Source organism: Bombina bombina, chromosome 1, assembly GCF_027579735.1.
Source record: "Bombina bombina isolate aBomBom1 chromosome 1, aBomBom1.pri, whole genome shotgun sequence".
Classification (NCBI taxonomy): Eukaryota; Metazoa; Chordata; class Amphibia; order Anura; family Bombinatoridae; genus Bombina; species Bombina bombina.
The window spans coordinates 924481932-924507380 of record NC_069499.1 but is presented as its reverse complement, the minus strand read 5'-3'; the positions used below and the strand labels follow the sequence as shown (position 1 = coordinate 924507380).

The 25449-nt window shown below is 40.9% G+C and overlaps 1 protein-coding gene across 4 annotated transcripts in view; it reads right to left on the bottom strand.

The window, feature by feature from the left end:
- ANKRD11 (ankyrin repeat domain containing 11) overlaps positions 1-25449 on the bottom strand; it is a 1020931-nt gene that overhangs the window by 58062 nt on the left and 937420 nt on the right. For all 4 annotated transcript variants that reach the window (XM_053690514.1, XM_053691658.1, XM_053691096.1 and 1 more), the window contains one exon: positions 9841-9939. In XM_053690514.1, the coding sequence (XP_053546489.1) occupies positions 9841-9939 (99 nt within the window). The remainder of the gene's footprint in view (positions 1-9840; positions 9940-25449) is intronic.

Here is a 25449-nt window from a genome sequence, read left to right as displayed (position 1 = left end):
GTCAGTCCACGGGTCATCATTACTTCTGGGATATTAACTCCTCCCCAACAGGAAGTGCAAGAGGATCACCCAGCAGAGCTGCTATATAGCTCCTCCCCTCTACGTCACACCCAGTCATTCGACCGAGAACCAACGAGAAAGGAGAAGCCAAAGGGTGCAGTGGTGACTGGAGTATAATTTAAAAATTTAGACCTGCCATAAAAACAGGGCGGGCCGTGGACTGACCACACTACAGGAGAAAGAAATTTATCAGGTAAGCATAAATTATGTTTTCTCCTGTTAAGTGTGGTCAGTCCACGGGTCATCATTACTTCTGGGATACCAATACCAAAGCTAAAGTACACGGATGACGGGAGGGACAGGCAGGCTCTTTATACGGAAGGAACCACTGCCTGAAGAACCTTTCTCCCAAAAACAGCCTCCGAAGAAGCAAAAGTGTCAAATTTGTAAAATTTGGAAAAAGTATGAAGAGAAGACCAAGTTGCAGCCTTGCAAATCTGTTCAACAGAAGCCTCATTCTTAAAGGCCCAAGTGGAAGCCACAGCTCTAGTAGAATGAGCTGTAATTCTTTCAGGAGGCTGCTGTCCAGCAGTCTCATAAGCTAAACGTATTATGCTACGAAGCCAAAAAGAGAGAGAGGTAGCAGAAGCTTTTTGACCTCTCCTCTGACCAGAATAAACGACAAACAGGGAAGACGTTTGTCGAAAATCCTTAGTTGCCTGTAGATAAAATTTCAGGGGCGGACAACATCTAGATTGTGTAGAAGACGTTCCTTCTTCGAAGAAGGATTAGGACACAAAGATGGAACAACAATCTCCTGATTGATATTCCTGTTAGTGACCACCTTAGGTAAGAACCCAGGTTTAGTACGCAGAACTACCTTGTCTGAATGAAAAATCAGATAAGGAGAATCACAATGTAAGGCAGATAACTCAGAGACTCTTCGAGCCGAGGAAATAGCCATTAAAAACAGAACTTTCCAAGATAACAATTTGATATCAATGGAATGAAGGGGTTCAAACGGAACACCCTGTAAAACATTAAGAACTAAGTTCAAACTCCATGGTGGAGCAACAGTTTTAAACACAGGCTTAATCCTGGCCAAAGCCTGACAAAAAGCCTGAACGTCTGGAACCTCTGACAGACGTTTGTGTAAAAGAATGGACAGAGCTGAAATCTGTCCCTTTAAGGAACTAGCGGATAAACCCTTTTCTAAACCTTCTAGTAGAAAAGACAATATCCTAGGAATCCTAACCTTACTCCATGAGTAACTCTTGGATTCGAACCAATATAAGTATTTACGCCATATTTTATGGTAAATCTTTCTGGTAACAGGCTTCCTAGCCTGTATTAAGGTATCAATTACTGACTCAGAAAAACCACGTTTTGATAAAATCAAGCGTTCAATTTCCAAGCAGTCAGCTTCAGAGAAATTAGATTTTGATGTTTGAAGGGACCCTGGATCAGAAGGTCCTGTCTCAGAGGCAGAGACCAAGGTGGACAGGATGACATGTCCACTAGATCTGCATACCAAGTCCTGCGTGGCCACGCAGGCGCTATTAGAATCACTGATGCTCTCTCCTGTTTGATTCTGGCAATCAATCGAGGAAGCATCGGGAAGGGTGGAAACACATAAGCCATCCCAAAGGTCCAAGGTGCTGGAAGTATTTGGGCAAAGACCTCCGGATGAAGTTCCCACTCCCCCGGATGAAAAGTCTGACGACTTAGGAAATCCGCCTCCCAGTTCTCCACTCCCGGGATGTGGATTGCTGACAGGTGGCAAGAGTGAGACTCTGCCCAGTGAATTATCTTTGATACTTCCATCATCGCTAGGGAGCTTCTTGTCCCTCCTTGATGGTTGATGTAAGCTACAGTCGTGATGTTGTCCGACTGAAACCTGATGAACCCCCGAGTTGTTAACTGGGGCCAAGCCAGAAGGGCATTGAGAACTGCTCTCAATTCCAGAATGTTTATTGGCAGGAGACTCTCCTCCTGAGTCCATGATCCCTGAGCCTTCAGAGAATTCCAGACAGCGCCCCAACCTAGTAGGCTGGCGTCTGTTGTTACGATTGTCCAATCTGGCCTGCTGAATGGCATCCCCCTGGACAGATGTGGTCGAGAAAGCCACCATAGAAGAGAATTTCTGGTCTCTTGATCCAGATTCAGAGTAGGGGACAAATCTGAGTAATCCCCATTCCACTGAGTTAGCATGCACAATTGCAGCGGTCTGAGATGTAGGCGTGCAAATGGTACTATGTCCATTGCCGCTACCATTAAGCCGATCACCTCCATGCATTGAGCCACTGACGGGTGTTGAATGGAATGAAGGACACGGCATGCATTTTGAAGCTTTGTTAACCTGTCTTCTGTCAGGTAGATCTTCATTTCTCCAGAATCTATAAGAGTCCCTAAGAAGGGAACTCTTGTGAGTGGAAAGAGAGAACTCTTCTTTTCGTTCACCTTCCATCCATGCGACCTTAGAAATGCCAGTACTAACTCTGTATGAGACTTGGCAGTTTGAAAGCTTGAAGCTTGTATCAGAATGTCGTCTAGGTACGGAGCTACCGAAATTCCTCGCGGTCTTAGTACCGCCAGAAGAGCACCCAGAACCTTTGTGAAGATTCTTGGAGCCGTAGCCAATCCGAATGGGAGAGCTACAAACTGGTAATGCCTGTCTAGGAAGGCAAACCTTAGATACCGGTAATGATCTTTGTGAATCGGTATGTGAAGGTAAGCATCCTTTAAATCCACTGTGGTCATGTACTGACCCTTTTGGATCATGGGTAGGATTGTCCGAATAGTTTCCATTTTGAACGATGGAACTCTTAGGAATTTGTTTAGGATCTTTAAATCCAAGATTGGCCTGAAGGTTCCCTCTTTTTTGGGAACCACAGATTTGAGTAAAACCCCTGTCCATGTTCCGACCGCGGAACCGGATGGATCACTCCCATTAGTAAAAGATCTTGTACACAGCGTAGAAACGCCTCTTTCTTTATCTGGTTTGTTGACAACCTTGACAGATGAAATCTCCCTTTTGGGGGAGAGGATTTGAAGTCCAGAAGATATCCCTGAGATATGATCTCTAACGCCCAGGGATCCTGGACATCTCTTGCCCAAGCCTGGGCGAAGAGAGAAAGTCTGCCCCCCCCTAGATCCGTTCCCGGATCGGGGGCCCTCGATTCATGCTGTCTTAGGGGCAGCAGCAGGTTTTCTGGCCTGCTTGCCCTTGTTCCAGGACTGGTTAGGTCTCCAGCCTTGTCTGTAGCGAGCAACAGCTCCTTCCTGTTTTGGAGCAGAGGAAGTTGATGCTGCTCCTGCCTTGAAATTACGAAAGGAACGAAAATTAGACTGTCTAGCCTTAGGTTTGGCTCTGTCTTGAGGCAGGGCATGGCCTTTACCTCCTGTAATGTCAGCGATAATTTCTTTCAAACCGGGCCCGAATAAGGTCTGCCCTTTGAAAGGTATGTTAAGTAATTTAGATTTAGAAGTAACGTCAGCTGACCAGGATTTTAGCCACAGTGCTCTGCGTGCCTGAATGGCGAATCCGGAATTCTTAGCCGTAAGTTTTGTTAAATGTACTACGGCATCTGAAACAAATGAATTAGCTAGCTTAAGTGTTTTAAGCTTGCTTGAAATCTCATCTATAGTTATTGAGTCAAGAGTCTCTTCCAGGGACTCGGACCAAAAAGCGGCCGCGGCCGAGACAGACGCAATACATGCAAGGGGTTGCAATATAAAACCTTGTTGAACAAACATTTTCTTAAGGTAACCCTCAAATTTTTTATCCATTGGATCTGAAAAGGCACAGCTATACTCCACCGGGATAGTGGTACGCTTAGCCAGAGTAGAAACCGCTCCCTCCACCTTAGGGACCGTCTGCCATAAGTCCCGTGTGGTGGCGTCTATTGGAAACATTTTTCTAAACACAGGAGGGGGGGAAAAGGGTACACCGGGCCTATCCCACTCCTTAGTAATTATCTCTGTAAGCCTCTTAGGTATAGGAAATACGTCAGTACTCGCCGGTACCGCATAGTATCTATCCAGCCTACATAATTTCTCTGGGATTGCAACTGTGTTACAATCATTCAGAGCTGCTAATACCTCCCCTAACAGTACACGGAGGTTTTCGAGTTTAAACTTAAAATTAGAAATGTCTGAATCCATTCTATTGGGATCAGAACCGTCACCTGCAGATTGAAGCTCTCCGTCCTCATGTTCAGCATACTGTGACGCAGTATCAGACATGGCCCTATTATCAACAGCGCACTCTGTTCTCACCCCAGAGTGATCACGCTTACTTCTAAGTTCTGGTAATTTAGCCAAAACTTCAGTCATAACATTAGCCATATCCTGTAAAGTGATTTGTAATGGCCGCCCTGATGTACTCGGCGCTACAACATCACGCACCTCCCGAGCGGGAGATGCAGGTACTGACACGTGAGGCGAGTTAGTCGGCATAACTCTCCCCTCGTTGTTTGGTGAATGATGTTCAATTTGTACAGATTGACTTTTATTTAAAGTAGCATCAATGCAATTAGTACATAAATTTCTATTGGGCTCCACTTTGGCTTTAGCACATATAGCACATATAGCACAGAGATATTCCTCTGAGTCAGACATGTTTAACACACTAGCAATTAAACTAGCAACTTGGAAATACTTTTCAAAGCAATTTACAAATAATATGAAAAACGTACTGTGCCTTTAAGAAGCACAGAAAAAATTTATGACAGTTGAGTAATAATAAACCGGAGAAACTATAACATCAAATTCTTTCCGGTAAAAACAGAATTTTAGCAAAGGATTGCCCCCATTAGCAATGGATAACTAACCCTGAATAGCAGAAAAAATGTACAGAATATAAACGTTTTTTATCACAGTCAATCACAATCTCACAGCTCTGCTGTGAGTGATTACCTCCCTCAAACTAACTTTTGAAGACCCCTGAGCTCTGTAGAGACGAACCGGATCATGCAGGGAAGAAAACAGACTTGTGACTGAATTTTCTGATGCGTAGCAAAAGCGCCAAAATAGGCCCCTCCCCCTCACACCCAACAGTGAGGGAGATCAGTAAACTGTCTTAAATTAAATAAAACGACTACCAAGTGGAAAAAAACAGTGCCCAAAACAATTTTTCACCCAGTACCTCAGATAATTAAACGATTTAACATGCCAGCAAAAACGTTTAACATCAAATAAATGAAATGTCATTAGAAAGCCTGTTGCTAGTCACTGCAAGTTAGGCTAAAGTCTTATGCATATAGTATTATCCCAGTGAAGTGCCATTCCCCAGAATACTGAAGTGTAAATATACATACATGACAGCCTGATACCAGTTGCTACTACTGCATTTAAGGCTGAGCTTACATTATATCGGTATGGCAGAATTTTCTCAGTCAATTCCATTCTCAGAAAATAATATGCTGCTACATACCTCTTTGCAGGTTAACCTGCCCGCTGTCCCCTGATCTGAAGTTTACCTCACTCCTCAGATGGCCGAGAACAGCAATATGATCTTAACTACTCCGGCTAAAATCATACAAAAAAACTCGGGTAGATTCTTCTTCAAATTCTACCAGAGAAGGAAACAACACACTCCGGTGCTGTTTTAAAATAAACTTTTGATTGAAGGTATAAAACTAAGTATAATCACCACAGTCCTCTCACACATCCTATCTATTAGTTGGGTGCAAGAGAATGACTGGGTGTGACGTAGAGGGGAGGAGCTATATAGCAGCTCTGCTGGGTGATCCTCTTGCACTTCCTGTTGGGGAGGAGTTAATATCCCAGAAGTAATGATGACCCGTGGACTGACCACACTTAACAGGAGAAAAACTGGCGCCAAAAATGACGCCCACACATTTTGGCGCCAAGAATGACGCACATATTTTTTGGCGCCAGAAAAATGTCCGCAATACACATACGTCAAAAATGACACAATTACAAAAAAACTTCCGGTGCCAACTATGACGAAATTTTTGCGCCAAAAAAGTCTTGCGCCAAAAAGGACGCAATAAATAGAAGGATTTTCTGCACCTGCGAGCCTAACAGCCCGCAATTTTTGAAAAAAAAGTCAATTGAAAATTGAAGGTAAGAAAAATGAAATTTATATGCATTTTCCCAAAATGAAACTGACAGTCTGAATGAAGGAATACTGAACATCCTGAATCATGGCAAATATGTTTAAACACATATATTTAGAACTTTACATATAAAGTGCCCACCATAGCTTTGAGTGTCATAAATAGAAATAAGACTTACTTACCCTAAGACACTCATCTACATATAGTAGATAGCCAAACCAGTACTGAAACGAGAATCAGTAGAGGTAATGGTATAATGGTATATAAGAGTACATCGTCGATCTGAAAAGGGAGGTAGGTGAAGAAATCTCTACGACCGATAACAGAGAACCTATGAAATAGATTCCCTAGAGGAAGACCATTGTATTCAAATAGGCAATACTCTCTTCACATCCCTCTGACATTCACTGCACTCTGAGAGGAAAACCGGGCTTCAGCCTGCTGCAAAGCGCATATCAACGTAGAATCTAGCACAAACTTACTTCACCACCTCCATGGGAGGCAAAGTTTGTAAAACTGAATTGTGGGTGTGGTGAGGGGTGTATTTATAGGCATTTTAAGGTTTGGGAAACTTTGCCCCTCCTGGTAGGAATGTATATCCCATACGTCACTAGCTCATGGACTCTTGCTAATTACATGAAAGAAATTGAATATAATAAACCAACTCTGCAATATACTTTCATTATTTATTTTGTCCTCTTTGCCTGTAATTCCATTCTGAAATAGTGAGCTTTTCAGTTCCTGTTAGAAATGGGTTCCTGTTAGAAATGGAAGTGCAGGACACTGTTAAATCCAGCACAACCATTGGCTGCACACTCTAGTGACCTATTTATAATTGACCCTAATTGGCCACAGCAGAGAAGGTAACACAAGTTACAACATGGCAGCTACCAGTGTTTTATAGACACTAAAACTTTAAACTTATTTTGTCACTTTTTAAACAACTAATGAAACTTTAAAAAATACATCTACATGTTAGTCATGGACTAATCTTTTCTTTGAATGCATCATTCTATCTAGCATGTATTTAGTGTTTAATGTCCCTTTAACTCTGCCAAAAGGGAATGCGGAGGAGGAGGTATTCAACCATTACCGCATAAAAGTGATATGGGGGGGGGGCGGAGGTTATTCAAGTAATAGTGTACTCCATCATTGTTGGCCCACATACTAGACATTTAAAACAACTCTATTAATGGTGAGAAAATAAAAAAAGAGGATCTAGAAATAGCTATTCCCGAAGGGCTTCCAAGTTAAATGGCAACTTATAAGCACTGTGTAACGCTAATTATATGTTTTGAGTAAAAGTTACTAAAGAGAAAGCTAAATAAAAGTACTAGCTTGACATCCAAGGCAAGACAGTGTAGTGGGGGCAATGATTTCTAAATGTACTACTATAGGCGTGATAGTGGAACACTAACAGTGCAGGACAGAAGTATATCGGCAGTCAAGAGGAGCAGCATACCACGTGAACAATATAAACAATAGTATCTCCCATAGCTAAGTTCCCACACATCTACTTTTCAGTACAAATAAGTGTATTTAGGATTGATGAGGTATGACCCAGACCATTATGCCCATATATGCTGAAGGCTGGCCTCACTCTTTATAAGGCATAAAATCTATGTTTCACAGAAAGCTGAATGCAAAAAGCTTACTGTACCATTCATGTGAGAAGGGGAGCAGCCAATAATTCAAAATCTCCGAGCTACATACAGGAAATAAACCAGACAATAATATAAAAGAATCATGCAAAACACTATGTGCAATATAGTGGCGTTGTTAATGTTCAGGTTGAATGCTTAATATCGATCGCCAAGCTTAAGAGCTGCAGCATACCTAAAAGCTGTAGTCCTCTAAGTATATCAGCCTTACACCCACCTAAATGGATAAGAGCACATTAGTTAAAGGAATATACAACGTATGCATAGGGTTATAACCACTGAGATCTGATCCAAGAATATATAGAAATTTTAGCATATGGCGCAGATGCAGTTGTATAGTGTACATCCTGTACTTGGAGATCAACAGAGACCAATCACCATGCAGAGTATGCTTCTAAACTGACCTTAAAATATTAAAATGGCTGTTGATAGCGTGCGACAGCCTAAAACTGTCAAGATATTTGGGCTTTATCTTATACTACACTGCCTGAAAACAAAGAGTACACCAACATGCAAAAAAGTAAGCATGAGGCCAGAGGGGAATGTGCATCTCACAGCAATCACACTCTAAACACAAAGGAATCAGGAGCAATACATTTTTCATTATAGAAAGAGAAAAGTTGGAGATACAGTAAAACTACAAATTACTAAAACGTCTACATTATAAACTGAAGCGGGGTTGTGTTATCCTCAGTGAGTGGTAGGAGCAAGATTTTCATAACAGAGTTTTGGTTGGTCTCTCGTGTATGTCTTTGTCTTAACCTACTCCCATTCTCACGGCTATTACGGTGCATAAATAAAGCAAACCTGTTCCAGTAAGAGAATAGATGTCGCCATCATCTGCAACAAGTTGAGCAATATTTAGCAAGAGCAAGAGACATTGCTTCCCCTGTGCTAGAGGGGTATATGATCTCCAGAGCCTTTTCTTCTTAGTACATGGCTGTTCAGACGCTTTGTATTCTTGTTATAAGCTGCTCGGCGAACGGGCCTCATCACAACCAGAACTCCAATTGCTCCGGACGTAGAAGTGATCTTTGTGCTTTCAGCTGGCATGTGACAAGCAGCAACCTGGTCATTAATCCGCACCTCTGGGGTTGCCATGTAAGTCGAGGTGTCCGCTGTAAGAGGGTAGTCATCTCCACCAGTGTCAAAAAATCTCTCCGGGCAGCCATATTTTTGGATGATGGCATCTAATCTGCTCTCAAACTTAGCAAAGTGAGCAGTTAGTAGTCTCTCTACAGAACCCAATAAATCTTTTGCAGAGCTTTCAATAGTCATAGCTCAGAATAAAATATATCTGTGAAGATGCATTGCTTCCGACAAATCTGGGAAAGTTCCTCTGCCCAACTTAGATATTTTCAATTTCACCTCCACCACTTTTATTTTATGAGGCTGCTAAGTTTGCTGGAAGTAAGGGCCTCCGTTTTTCTCCGGAGCTAAAAGGGCTTTCTGCAGCTTCTCCTCCACTTCACTTGATCTCTCACTATAGTCGTTTGTTTGGTTTGGGCTGTAGTTATTGTCTCAGCAGTTTTTTTTCCCCCCTTTAGAATGGCCTCTTGGCCCGGACTTTCCTGATTTTGTTCCGGTTCTCAAATTCCGGTTCAAAATGTGCTTTCTGCAAACTTTCTAAAATTGTTTCTACTTATTACCCCATAGTTAAGGGTACTGTCCGGAGTTGATTTCTGGTCTCAGTGGCCACGAAACTTCTTTTTAACAGTTTAAACTCTTTTCTTACTCAGAGCTCCTTTCAGATGCTGCTGCTTCCATTGCTGGCTAGCTCCGCCCCCCGAAATGTAAATTTTAATGAATTAAAGTGCCCTTGTTTTTAATAGGATTATTAAAAACCGGGCACTGATTCATCTAAATTGACATTAACTTTAAGACAGCATGGTTTTTCACAGCTCAAGCAAAGTGTAAATCAGTCAGGATGTACTACAGGAGTTCCATAAACAGACAAGCCACACACTGACAGGTTACAACAAGCATTACTGTATGTTTATGTGTGCAAGTAATACGTGTGGAATTTTAAATAAGAAACAAAATCCATCCCCCCTGCTTCAGCATACCTACTTATGACCACAAAAAACACAACCTACCCGCTCAATACTGTGTTGTAGACGAAGCTTCCCCCTCACTGCTTCCTGTTGTCGGAATAAATCTTTCAGAGGTTCACACAAGGATGGAGGTGCAGCAATCTGCAGTCAAACATAACCAGCAATAAATAAATTAAAGAAACAGGAGTATTTTCTTTTGTTATAACCATGATATAGAAAACAAATTAGCCAGAGAATATGTACGTCAATTTTATTTACATTAGTTGTTTAAAAGGTTAAATACATAAGTGTAAAGGCTTAATTTTTATAAAGTACCTTAGTTTCTAAGGTAATAGGAACCACCATGTTCAAACCTAGGTTTTCCATTTATCTCTTCTGCTGTGGACAATTAGAGACACATATAAATCAGGCAATAATAGCGTACAAACAAGGCCGTGTGGAATATAGGTTTGTTAAAAAATAAGTGGAAAAACTAAGTTCCAACATGACACTGCTCATTACTTTATAAAAACTAAGTGAAATTGAGAAAACCAACAATTTTCAAAGCAAAAAAATACTTCAAGTATATTACAAAGATCTTTACTACACAGACACATTGTTACAATCTCAAACTAAAGTCCCTTTGAAGATAGCTTTTGAAGTCTTATCAACGAAAGTTTCAGATTCTCCTTGAAACAAACAATTTCAAATTCCTTTGTAGATTTTTCTGAAGGTGCATGATCTTAGTTAAGAGAAATCGCTCTCTCTTTCCCTTATTAAATATTTCAGCTTGGCTTTTGCTATACAAATATAGCAAACAAGCATAAATCTCTCAAACCTCCTAGGTATCTTTCACTTGACTGAACCTTAATTTCTTCTATAAATGCAGATATGAGAAACTGAATGTAAGGAAGACAATATAAAAATAAAATGCATGCTTAAATAATACATTAATTTCTTTCATGATAACCAACAAATCATTGTATGTGGGACAAAATATTCCACAATTTACCAGAGCTTTAAATCCCCCCCACTCCCCATAATACTCAGTCATACATATAGCTAAGTAGATAAGGAAAACCAAAAGGTGGGGAAAAAACAATCGAAAAAGTACTGTCACCACCTGAACACAAAGAAAGGGCAGGGCTTGTGGACTCATAGCTGCCTAATTCATTTCTTTCATAATGGTGAGAACCCACAAGTGATAACTCCTGAGAATTCTACTCCTGGCCATTAGGAGGAAAACATTTGCAAAAATTCCAGGCATTTAAAAACCCTCCCACCTTACTGGTAAACTAGCCTGATGTATTCACTCGCATTTGGATCCTTCGTTAGGATCTGAACACGGAAGTACTGTATGCAATTTTCGGAGACTGATTGAGTCTTGTGAAAGATCACTACGTAAAGATATGGATTTGCACAGATCTTGGCGTGGTGATCTTGCACGAGAATCAATCCGGCTCCAAAGAGTCGAATAGCGAATTCATCCGCATTCGGATTCTAACAAAGGATCCAAATGCACATATCTACTGACGTATAGACAAGCAAGAAAAAGAAGAAAAGTAGGAAAAGATAAGAGCAAGAAAAAAAAGGGCAGGGAAAAAATAAATAAATAATAATTTATGTAGGAACTTACCTGATAAATTAATTTCTTTCATATTGGCAAAAGTCCATGAGCTAGTGACATATGGGATATACAATCCTACCAGGAGGGGCAAAGTTTCCTAAACCTCAAAATGCCTATAAATACACCCCTCACCACACCCACAATTCAGTTTAACGAATAGCAGAGTAGTAGGGTGATAGAAAAAGGAGTAAAAAGCATTAAAAAAAGGAACTGGAAATATAATTATGCTTTATACAAAAAAACATAACCACCATAAAAAGGGTGGGTCTCATGGACTCTTGCCAATATGAAATAAATGAATTTATCAGGCAAGTCCTAACCTAAATGATGTTTTCTTTCATGTAATTGGCAAGAGTCCATGAGCTAGTGACGTATGGGATAGTAATACCCAAGATTTGGTACTCCAAAAGAGAGTCACTAGAGAGGGAGGGATAAAAATAAAAACAGGCATTTTCCGCTGAAAAAAATTAAATCCACATCCAAAAAAATAAGTTTTTCTCATAACTAAAAAGAAAAAAACTTAAAACATAAGTAAATGTATGCAAAGAAGACCAAGTTGCTGCTTTGCAAATCTGATCAACTGAAGCTTCATTCTTAAAATCCCACAAAGTGGAAACTGATCTAGTAGAATGTGCTCTGATTCTCTGAGGTGGGGCCTGACCCGACTCCAAATAAGCCTGATGAATCAAAAGCTTTAACCAGGATGCCAAAGAAATAGCAGAAGCTTTCTGACCTTTCCTAGAACCAGAAAAGACAACAAATAGACTAGAAGTCTTCCTGATATCGCTAGTAGCTTCAACATAATATTTCAAAGCTCTTACAACATTCAGAGAATGTAAGGATCTCTCCAAAGAATTCTTAGGATTAGGACACAAAGAGGGAACAACAATTTCCCTATTAATGTTGTTAGAATTCACAACTTTAGGTAAAAATTTAAATGAAGTCCGCAAAACTGCCTTATCCTGATGAAAAATCATAAAAGGAGACTCACAAGAAAGAGAAGATAATTTGGAAACTCTTCTAGCAGAAGAGATAGCCAAAAAGAACAACACTTTCCAAGAAAGTAGTTTAAGAACCAACGAATAGGCTCAAAAGGAGGAGCCTGTAAAGCCTTCAAAACCAAATGAAGACTCCAAGGGGGAGAGATTGATTCAATGACAGGCTTGATACGGACCAAAGCCTGTACAAAACAGTGAATATCAGGAAGCTTAGCAATCTTTCTGTGAACTAAAACAGAAAGAGCAGAGATTTGTCCCTTCAAGGAACTTGCAGACAAACCTTTATCCAAACCTTCCTGAAGAAACTGTAAAATTCTAGGAATTCTAAAAGAATGCCAGGAGAATTTATGAGAAGTACACCATGAAAAGTAAATTTATACTTACCTGATTAATTTCTTTTACGATATGATGAGTCCACGGATTTCATCCTTACTTGTGGGATTTATCCTCCTGCTAACAGGAAGTGGCAAAGAGCACCGCAGCAGAGCTGTATATATATAGCTCCTCCCTCCTCTCCACCCCCAGTCATTCGACCCAAATTTAGGAAGAGAAAGGAAAAGCTAAAGGTGCAGAGGTGACTGAAGTTTATAAAAAATAAATATAAAATAAATCTGTCTTAAAAGAACAGGGTGGGCCGTGGACTCGTCATATCGTAAAAGAAATTAATCAGGTAAGCATAAATTTACTTTTCTTTTACAAAGATATGACGAGTCCACGGATTTCATCCTTACTTGTGGGATACCAATACCAAAGCTATAGGACACGGATGAAAGGGAGGGACAAGACAGGAACCTAAATGGAAGGCACCACTGCTTGAAGAACCTTTCTCCCAAAAACAGCCTCAGAAGAAGCAAAAGTATAAAATTTGGAAAATTTATGAAGAGACAACCAAGTCGCAGCCTTGCAAATCTGTTCAACAAGAGTATCGCTTTAAAAACCCATGTGGAAGCCACAGCCCTAGTAGAATGAGCCGTAATTCTTTCAGGAGGCTGCTGCCCAGCAGTCTCACATGCCAGGTGGATGATACTCTTCAGAAAAAAAGAAAGAGATAGCCGTAGCTTTCTAACCCCTACGCTTTCCAGAATAAACAATGAAAAATGAAGATGATTGACGGAAATCCTTAGTTGCCTGCAAGTAAAACTTCAAGGCACGGACCACGTCCAGGGAATGTAACAGACGCTCCTTCTTAGAAGAAGGATTAGGACACAAGGAAGGAACAACAACTTCCTGATTAATATTCTTAATTGAAACAACCTTAGGAAGGAATCCAGGTTTGGTACGCAAAACCACCTTATCAGAATGAAAGATAAGATAAGGCGAATCACATTGTAACGCTGAAAGCTCAGAAACTCTACGAGCAGAAGAAATAGCAACCAAAAACAAAACTTTCCAAGGTAACAATTTAATATCTATGGAATGCATGGGTTCAAACGGAACCCCTTGAAGAACTCTAAGTACTAAATTCAAACTCCAGGGTGGAGTAATTGGTCTAAATACAGGCTTAATTCTGGTTAGAGCCTGACAAAAAAACTGAACATCTGGAACATCTGCCAAACATTTGTGTAGCAAAATTGCCAAAGCAGAAAACTGTTCCTTTAAGGAACTCGCTGATAACCCTTTCTCCAATCCTTCTTGGAGAAAAGACAGAATCCTGGGAGTCCTAACTTTACTCCATGAATAGCCTTTGGATTCACACCAAAAAAGATATTTACGCCATATCTTATGATAGATCTTTCTAGTGACAGGCTTATGTGCCTGTATCAAAGTATCAATGACCGAATCTGAGAATCCCCGCTTAGATAAAATCAAGCGTTCAATCTTCAAGCAGTCAGCTGCAGAGAATTAAGATTTGGATGTTGGAAAAGTCCTTAAATGAGAAGGTCCTGTCTCAATGGAAGTTTCCACGGTGGCAGAGAGGACATGTCCACTGGATCAACATACTAAGTCCTGCGTGGCCACGCAGGCGCGATCAGAATTACTGAAGCTCTCTCCTGTTTGATCCGAGCAATCACGCGTGGAAGGAGAGGAAACGGTGGAAACACAAAAGCAAGGCACTGCCAAGGCATCTATTAGTTTGGCCTGAGAATCCCTCGACCTGGATCCGTATCTTGGAAGCTTGGCATTCTGTCGAGATGCCATCATATCCAATTCCGATCTGCCCCATCGGAGAATCAGTGAGGCAAACACCTCCGGGTGGGGTTCCCACTCCCCCGGATGAAAAGTCTGTCGACTCCTCTTCCCAGTTCTCTACTCCTGGGATGTAGATTGCCGACAGATAAGAGTGGGCCTCCGCCCATCGAATAATCTTGAAAACTTCCGTCATAGCCAAGGAACTCCTCGTTCCCCCCTGATGATTGATATAAGCCACAGTCGTGATATTGTCCGACTGGAATCTGATGAATTTGGCCGAAGCCAACTGAGGCCATGCCTGAAGCGCATTGAATATTGCTCTCAGTTCCAGAATATTGATTGGAAGTAGAGACTCCACCTGAGTCCATACACCCTGAGCCTTCAGGGAATTCCAGACTGCACCCCAGCCCAGTAGGCTGGCGTCCGTTGTCACTATCACCCACGAGGGTCTGCGGAAACACGTCCCCTGGGACAGATGATCCGGCGACAACCACCAAAGAATTGAGTCTCTGGATCCAGATTTATCTGAGGAGATAAATTTGCATAGTCCCCATTCCACTGTCCGAGCATGCACAGATGCAGTGGTCTGAGATGAAAACGAGCAAACGGAATGATGTCCATTGCCGCTACCATTAATCCAATTACCTCCATACACTGAGCCACTGATGGCCGAGGATTGGACTGAAGGGCTCGGCAAATATTTAGAATTTTTGATTTTCTAATCTCCGTCAGAAATATTTTAATGTCTACAGAGTCTATCAGAGTTACAAAGAAGGGAACCCTTGTCCGTGGAGCTAGTGAACTCTTTTCTAGGTTCACCTTCCATTCGTGAGTTCTCAGAAAGGACAACACTGTGTCTGTATGAGATTTCGTCCGAAGATAAGTCGACGCCTGAATAAAAATATCGTCCAGATAAGGCGCCACTGCTATGCCCCGCGGTCTAAGAACCGCCAGAAGGGACCCTAGAACCTTTGTGAAGATCCTGGGGGCTGTGGTCAACCTGAAGGGAAGAGCCACAAACTGAAAATGTTTGTCCAGGAAGGCAAACCTTAGGTACTGATGATGATTCTTGTGAATCGGAATATGAAGGTATGCATCCTTCAGATCCACGGTAGTCATATATTGACTCTCTAGGATCATTGGTAAAATTGTTCGGATGGTCTCCATCTTGAAGGATGGAACTCTGAGAAACTTGTTTAGACTCTTGAGATCTAAAATAGATCTGAACGTTCCCTCTTTTTTGGGAACCACGAAAAGATTTGAGTAAAATCCCTGTCCCTGATCTAGTCTTGGAACGGGACGAATTACTCCCATAGTGGAGAGGTCTTTTACACAATATAAGAAACCCTCTCTTTTTATCTGGTTTACAGACAATCGTGAAAGAAGAAATCTCCCTTATAGGAGAAAATCCTTGAATTCCAGTTGATACCCGTGGGTCACGATTTCCAGTGCCCAGGAGTCCTGAACATCTCTTGCCCAGGCTTGGGCAAAGAAAGAAACTCTGCCCCTACTAGATCCGGTCCCGGATCGGGGGCCACCCCTTCATGCTGTCTTTGTAGCAGCAGCGGGCTTCTTGGGTTGTTTACCCTTGTTCCACGCCTGGATTGGTCCTCAGACGGAATTGGCTGGAATGTATAAAAGCATTTTGGGGCCCTTTGTAAACAGACCCTAACAGCAATTGGTAAGAACAAAAAACAAACTTGAACATAGGAAATGATTTCCCTTGACTTTGGTAAAGTAACTATGCTTTAGTGCGTTTGTTCAGTTAAAAAAGATAAACATAAACAAAACAGCTGACATTCATTTAATGGAATGTAATCCGAAGAGGACGGTACTGTCTCTTTAATTTTGAGAGAAACTGATCCTTGAGAAAGTTCGTACCATCCCATACCAAGGATGAATGAAAAAAAAAAAAAAAAAAAAAAAAGAAGAAGGATTGTGGCTGTTTTTCTTTATTTTTTTAAAACCTTAAAAAAGGAATATCTTGTCTCTGTGTAGAGGCAAACCAGTAACAGCATAGATATTGTTACAACAAAACACTGTTATGTATATGAACAAAACCAAGGTTTTGCAAGGAACCGCAGAGCCCTGCCTGTGGTTCATAAATTAAATTGGGCAACACCCGTAAAAAATTGTGGCATGTGTTGTGCAATAAAATCTACACATAATAAGAAGGTACTTTCAGACCAAGGTTTTGCAAGGAACCGCAGAGCCCCGCCTGTGTTTCCTGCATTCGTTCCGTCCAAAGACACCATGAAAAAAGGATATATTAACCCTCCTAGAAAGCAACAGTTGAAATATATCCCACTATGTCTTTAAAACATAAATTATGGTGCTCGCCAACCCTAGGGTGTAGTCAAGGCATCAGTAAAAGGACAACCACAGTGTGGGAAACCTCTAGAGCGGAAATTATGTACATAGAAAAAAAGGCAGTACAGTCTCTTTAAATCTGAAAGAGACTCAACTTTATGTTAACGACCCACTGAATATCTGTTGCAACAGCAGTCTATGTCAATACAGAAAATAAGGCTTGCCACAGTATGTTTATTTATGCACAGCATACTTATTTATGCACAAAAACAAAATCTGTATAAAATATTGTCAGAGACAGAATGCTACTTATAGCCCTCTACTGACAGTATTACACACATCCTCAGTACCAACTGTCATACTGTATGGAGCAGTTGTGTAATAACAATACCGATCAAAGTTTTATCAAGCCAGCAGCTGCACCTCCTAACAATTCCTACAGGAGGGACCAGCATGCCTAACCTTGTGAGGAACTAGTTTTCCCTAGTGCTACCGCTCTGCCTAACATGACAAAGGAGACGTCACCCAAGAAAAAAACTCCAGGCGGCGCGAACAACCTCTCAGCTGTATCTTTTTAGATAAACACAGCCGAGGAGGTCTCTGCGATCCGCTAGCAGCAATGAGCTGAAATGAAAACGAACACACATGGCATCCAATCTCCGCCCATCGTAGGCGTACGTGATATGTAGGAGAACTATAGAGCCATAAAAGAGCAGACAAACAGTGCACACATAATGGCGCGTAACAAGCTCCACCCCTTGTGGGCGTATCAAACTCAATCTCCTGTGTGCGGCAAATCTGTTACACAAAAAACAAAATGGCACCGCCGGTAGTCCTAATCGGCACTCAAGTGACACACGCTGAAAGAAAGGAACAACTCCCCTGCCGGACACTATCCCCTAGGTTCAAAACACCTAAGTTAAACACCCCGGGATGAACTCATAACATTCCTCAGTCAGATCCCATTGTTATCTTGAATAAAACAGAAAAGCGGAACAGTAATAGGCAGTACTGATTCTTCCCACAGTAATGACTAAACAAAAGCACCCTGTCTGACGCATCTCAGTACCAGCGTAAGACACAGGAATAACAACACCTCATGTACCCTTCACAAGTAGTGAAACAGGATAACATTCCCTGCCGGCTGTACTAGCAGTTATAAGCCGCTGGAAGTCAAGAGAAGGGTGAAATGTGCAGCTTCTGCCATTGAACAGTACACTGATCTCAGGAATATGTTATAAACAGAGTGTTAAGTTCTTTAATAATGTCAGCCATTTCTGATATAACCAGTCTCCTCAGAAAATCAGAAAATAAAAGACTGAACATACCTCAATGCTGCTTGTAGCATGACACCGGTCTCCACACTGAAGATTTCTCTTGCACTACCTTCAGAACTCTGTGGGAACCAGAATGGATCTTAGTAACGTCTGCTAAGATCATCAACCTCATGGGGAAAAAAAAAGGATCTCTTCATTCCTGGGAATCCAGACTGATAACTTCTCCCTGAGGAAAAATAGTACACACCGGTACCATTTTAAAACAAAAAATATCTTGATTGAAGAAACTAAAACTAACACCTCACTTTACCTCTTCCTATTACTAACACAGGCAAAGAGAATGACTGGGGGTGGAGATGAGAGAGGAACTATATATACAGCTCTGCTGTGGTGCTCTTTGCCACTTCCTGTTAGCAGGAGGATAAATCCCACAAGGATGAAATCAGTGGACTCGTCATATCTTTGTAAAAGAAATATAAGTCTTCAAAACTCGATAATAAAACTTCCTAGAAACAGATTTTCGAGCCTGCAAAATATTATCAATCACTGAGTCAGAGAAACCTCTATGACTAAGCGTTCAATTTCCATACCTTCAAATTTAATGATTTGAGATCCTGATGGAAAAACGGTCCTTGAGACAGAAGGTCTGGTCTTAAAGGAAGTGGCCAAGGTTGGCAACTGGACACCCGGACAAGATCTGCATACCAGAACCAGTGAGGCCATGATGGAGCTACCAGAAACACAAACAATTGATCCATGATGATCTTGGAGATCACTCTTGGAAGAACTAGAGGTGGGAAGATATAAGCAGGTTGGTAAAACCAAAGAACTGCTAACGCATCCACCGACTCCGCCTGAGGATCCCTGGACAAGTACTTGGGAAGTTTCTTGTTTAGATGGGAAGCAATCAGATATATTTCTGGAAGATCCCACATCTGAACAATCTGAAAAAACACATCTGGATGGAGAGACCACTCCCCCGGATGTAAAGTCTGACGGCTGAGATAATCCGCTTCCCAATTGTCTACACCTGGGATATGTACTGCATAAATTAGACAATAGCTGGATTCCGCCCAAGAAAGTATCCAAGATACTTCTTTCATAGCTAGGGGACTGTGAGTCCCATCCTGATAATTGACATATGCCACAGTTGTGATATTGTCTGTCTGAAAACAAATGAATGGTTCTCTCTTCAACAGAGGCCAAATCTGAAGAGCCCAGAAAATAGCACGGAGTTCTAATATATTGATTGGTAAACTCGCTTCTTGAGATTTTCAAACCCCTTGTGCTGTCAGAGATCCCCAGACAGCTCCCCAACCTGAAAGACTTGCATCTGTTGTGATTACAGTCCAGGTTGGATGAACAAAAGAGGCGCCTTGAACTATACGATGGTGATCTAACCACCAAGTTAGAGAGAGTCGAACATTGGGATTTAAGGATATTAGTTGTGATATCCTTGTATAATCCCTGCACCATTGATTCAGCATACAAAGCTGAAGAAGTCTCATATGAAAACGAGCAAAGGGGATTGCGTCTGATGCTGCAGTCATGAGACCTAAAACTTCCATGCACATAGCCACTGAAGAGAATGACAGACTGAAGGTTTTGACAAGCTGAAACCAATTTTATTTGTCTCTTGTCTGTTAGAGACAGTCATGGACACTGAATCTATCTGGAAACCTAAAAAGGTGAACTTTGTCTGAGGAATCAAGGAACTTTTTGGTAAATTGATCCTCCAACCATGTCTTTGAAGAAACAAAGCTAGTTGATTCGTGTGAGATTCGGCAGAATGTAAAGACTGAGCTAGTACCAAGATATCGTCCAAATAAGGAAACCCTGCAATACCCTGTTCTCTGATTACAGAGAGTAGGGCACCTAGAACTTTTGAAAAAATTATTGGAGCTGTCGCTAGGCCAAATGGAAGAGCGACAAATTGGTAATGCTTGTCTAGAAAAGAGAATCTCAGAAACCGATAGTGGTCTGGATGAATCGGAATATGAAGATATGCATCCTGTAAGTCTATCGTGGACATATAATGACCTTGCTGAACAAAAGGTAGAATAGTCCTTATAGTCACCATTTTGACTTTTACAAAATGATTCAACATTTTCAGATTCAGAACTGGCCTGAATGAATTTTCTTTCTTTGAGACAATGAATAGATTTGAATAAAACCCCAGACCCTGTTCCTGAAACAGAACTGGTATGATTACCCCTGAAAGCGCTAGATCTGAAACACACTTCAGAAAAGCCTGAGCCTTCACTGGAACGTGTGAGAAAAAATATTCTCACAGGAGGTCTTACTCTGAATCCTATTTGATTCCCTTGAGAGACAATACTCTGAATCCACTGATTTTGAACAGAATCTGCCCAAACATTTCGGAAAAACTTTCATCTGCCCCCCACCAGCTGAGTTGGAATGAGGGCCACACCTTCATGTGGACTTGGGGGCTGGCTTTGGTTTCTTAAAAGGCTTGGAGTTATTCCAACTTGAAGGTTTCCAATTGGAACCAGATTCTTTGGTGGAAGGATTGGCTTTTTGTTCCTTATTTTGTCGAAAAGAATGAAAGATTTAGATTTACCCTTAGATCTTTTATCCTGAGGTAAAAAAACTCCCTTCCCCCAGTGACAGTTGAAATAATTGAATCCAACTGAGAACCAAATAAATTATTATCTTGGAAAGAAAGAGATAGTAATCTAGACTTAGATACCATGTCAGCATTCCAATATTTGAGCCACAAATCCCTTCTAGCTAAAATAGCTAAAGACATAGATTTAACATCAATAATAATGATATAAAAAATAGCATCACAGATAAAATGATTAGCATGTTAATGCTAGCGAACAATGCTAGACAAATCAGGATCCGTTTCCAGTTGCACTAAGCTTTCCAACCAAAAAGTTGATGCAGCTGCAACATCAGCCATGGATATAAGCAGGCCTTAGAATGTAGCCAGAAAATAAATAAGCTTTCCTTAGATAAGATTCAAGTTTCCTATCTAAAGGGTCCTTAAAAGAAGTTCTTTCTTCCATAGGAATAGTAGTAAGTTTGGCAAGAGTAGAAATAGCCCCATCAACTTTGGGGATTTTCCCCCAAAACTCCAATGTAACTGCTGGCAAAGGATACAACTTTTTAAACCTAGAAGAAGGAATAAAAGAAGTACCAGGGCTATTCCATTCCTTTGAAATCATATCAGAAATAGCATCAGGAACTGGAAAAACCTCTGGAGTAACCACAGGTTTATAAACAGAATTTAAACGTTTACTAGTTTTAGTATCAAGAGGACAAGTTTCCTCAATATCCAAAGTAATTAACACTTCTTTTAACAAGGAACGAATATACTCCATCTTAAAGAGATAAGTAGATTTGTCAGTGTCAATATCAGCAATAAAATCTTTTATATTCACAAGGATATCATGAACATTAGATGTTGAAAGAACAACAGGCATTGTACTAGTACTGATGGATACATTCTCTGCATGTAAAAGCTTATCATGACAACTGTTACATACTACAGCTGTAGATATAATCTCCGCTAAATTACAACAGATACACTTAGCTTTGGTAGAACTGTTATCAGGCAGCAGGGTTCCAAAAGTGGTTTCTGAGACTGGATCCGATTGAGACACCTTGCAAATGCAAGAGAGAAAAACACATAAAACAAAATGATCAATTTCCTTATATGGCAGTTACAGGAATGGGAAAAAAATGCAAACAGCATAGCCCTCTGAGCATTAAAAAGGTAAGAGGCATATATGAAGTGGGGTTTAAATAATTAAATTATTTGGCGCCAAGAATGACACGCAACGCAAAATGAAATTTTTTGGCGCTAACATCTGAAATGACGCAACTCGCGTCATGGCAGATGCAACCTTGTGCAAGGAAACCTGGCGTCAACTAAGATGCCGGAAATTACGAATTTGCGCCACCGAACGTACCTTTGCGCCAAGAATGACGCAATAAATATCAGCATTTTGGGACTTTGCAAGCCTATTTTGCCCCCAAAAATTAATGAAAAAGCAGTCAATTTGAAGAAAACACTATACCCTAGGTAAGAAAAAAAAAACTTCCTAAATATGTTTTCCAATTTTGAAACTGATAGTCTGCAAAAGGAAACGTACTTATATTTGCCTTGAGTCAGGTTTATGTATAACACATATATTTAAAATTTTATATTAATACATAAAGTGCCAAACCATAGCTGAGAGTGTCTTAAGTAATGAAAACATACTTAGCGAAAGACACACATCCATATATAGCAGATAGCCAAACCAGTACTGAAAGTATCAGTAGAGGTAATGGAATATGAGTATATCTTCAATCTGAAAAGGAAGGTAGGAGATGAATCTCTACAACCGATAACAGAGAACCTTTGAAAAGATTTCCAGTGAGGAAAACCATGGAATCAAATCGGTGATACTTTCTTCACATCCCTCTGACAAACACTGTACTCTGAGAAGAATCGGGCTTCAAAATGCCGAGAAGCGCATATCACAGAAGAAAATCAAGCACAAACTAACTTCACCACCTCCATAGGAGGCAAAGTTTGTAAAATTGAATTGTGGGTGTGGTGAGGTGTATTTATAGGCATAATGGGGTTAGGGAAACTTTGCCCCTCTTGGTAGGATTGTATATCTCATACGTCACTAGCTCATGGACTCTTGCTAATTACATGAAAGAAACAAAGCTACCACCAGAAAAAAAATAGGGTGGGGTCTTGTGGACTTTGACCACCATGAAAGAAAAATGTATCAGGTACGCATAAATTAGGTTCTCTTTCATACAGGAGGTGAGATTCAATTAACCATTACTCCTGGGAAACTAATACCCAAGCAGTGAAGTCCAAGAGTAATGAGGGCGGGACAAACATGATGTATCTTTTTTAAATTATGTAAAACATGAAAAATAAGAAAAAAAACACCACTGAATAATCAGAAGTATTAATCGTTTTATTAAACAGAACTGAAAGAGCCAAAATCTGACCTCTAAGAGGACTGGTGGAAAAAAACTGTATCCCGACCATCCTGAAGAATTTGTAGGAATTCTAAAAGAATGCCAGGAAAACCCATAATCTAAACACCAAGAAATCAAAGCCTTCCAAAACGTATGGTTTACGAGCCTGAATCTAAGTCAACTAAAGAAAAACCCCTCTAACAACTAACTGTTCAATCTCTAGTAATTCAAGCTTAGAAATGTGAGATTCTGATTTAAAAAACAGACCTTGAGACAGAAGATCTTGATACAAGCGGCAATGGTGGACAACTGGACATCTGAACCAGATCTGCAAACTAAGTCCTGCGAGGCCAGGCTGGATCACTAATGACCCCTCATCTGAACATGGCAATCCCCCCTGGCAGAAAAACCATAGGAGAAAATATATAAACTAGATGTAGACCATGGAGCTACTAGAGCATCCACAAATTCCACCTGAGAATCCATGCACCTCGCAAAGTATCTGGGAAGTTTGTTGTTCAACCAAGAAGCCATTAGATCCCATCTCAGGGAGACGCCAAACACCAACAATCTGATTGAAAACATCCAAATGAAGAGACCATTCACCAGGGATTGATGATTGGGAAAATCCACCACCCAACTGCTCACACCTAAAATATGTACTGCAGAGATTGGACAACAATTGACCTCTGCCTAAGAAAGATTCTGACATAATTCCTCATGGCTAAGGAACTGAGTTGAATATATGCCACTGCCATAACATTGAGGAGGCTAAGACAGGTCACACGACAACTGTGGAAAGCTTGTGACCAACTCCCGCAGGGTAGTAATTGTGCCACTACTCCATACTCCCATTACATCCCTCCATCTAACAGCAGCTCTCTGAGTGGAAATAGGCTAAATTCAGTCTGAGAACCCCTCTCATAGAACATCAGAAGCACCATCATTCATCACCTTCCTCCTTTGGAGGCAAAGACAAGAATAGTCTCTACTAAAGGGTTTTATAGAGCTCTTGGAGTTTTGTAATCTTTGCCTCCTAGTGACTAGAAGAACAATCCCCAGGAGTAATTGATAGTGAATTCTCACCACTATATATATATATATATATATATATATATATACACACAGATATACATACACACACACACACATATATATATATATATATACATACATACACACACTCATTGGCCACTTTATTAGGTACACCTTGATAGTACTGGGTTGGACCCCCTTTTACCATCAGAACAGCCTTAATTATTTGTGGCATCGATTCCACAAAATGTTGGAAACATTCCTCAGAGATTTTGGTCCATATTGACATGATAGCATAATTGTTCAACTGCACATCCATGATGCGAATCTCCCGTTCCACCACATCCCAAAGGTGCTCTATTAGATTGAGATCTGGTGACTGTGGAGGCCATAGAAGTACAGTGAACCCATTGTCATGTTTAAGAAACCAGTTTGAGATGATTTGAGCTTTGTGACATGGTGCATTACCCTGCTGGAAGTAGCCAACAGAAGATGGGTACACTGTAGTCATAAAGGGATGGACATGGTAAGCAACAATACTCAGGTAGGCCGTGGCAGTTAAACGATGCTTAATTGGTACTAAGGGGCCCAAAGTGTGCCAAGAAAATATCCCGCAAACAATTACACCACCACCACCAGCCTAAACAGTTGATAAAAGGCAGATTGGATCCATGCTTTCATGTTGTTTACGCCAAATTCTGACCCTATCATCAGAAAGTTGCAGCTGAAATCCAGACTCAGACCAGGCAACGTTTTTCCAATCTTCTATTGTACAAATTTGGTGAGCCTGTGTGAATTGTAGCCTCAGATACCTGTTCTTAGCTGACAGGAGTGGCACCCGGTGTTGTCTTCTGCTGCTGTAGCCCATCTGCTTTAAGGTTCAATGTGTTGTGCGTTCAGAGATGGTATTCTGCATACCTTGGTTGTAATGAGTGGTAATTTGAGTTACCGTTGCCTTTCTATCATCTCAAACCAGTCTGCCCATTTTCCTCTGACCTCAACAAGGCATTTTTGTACCACACAACTGCCGCTCACTGGATATTTTATCTTTTTCGGACCATTCTCTGTAAACCCTAGAGATGGTTGTGCATCAAAATCCCAGTAGATTAGCAGTTTTTGAAATACTCAGACCAGCCTGTCTGGCACCAACCATGCCACGTTCAAAGTCCTTTAAATCCCATTTCATCCCCATTCTGATGCTTGGTTTTAACTTCAGCAAGTCATTGTCACCACGTCTAGATGCCTAAATGCATTGAGTTGCTGCCATGTGATTGGCTGATTAACAAATTGTGTTACCAAGCAATTGAACAGGTGTACCTAATAAAGTGGCCAGTGAGAGTAT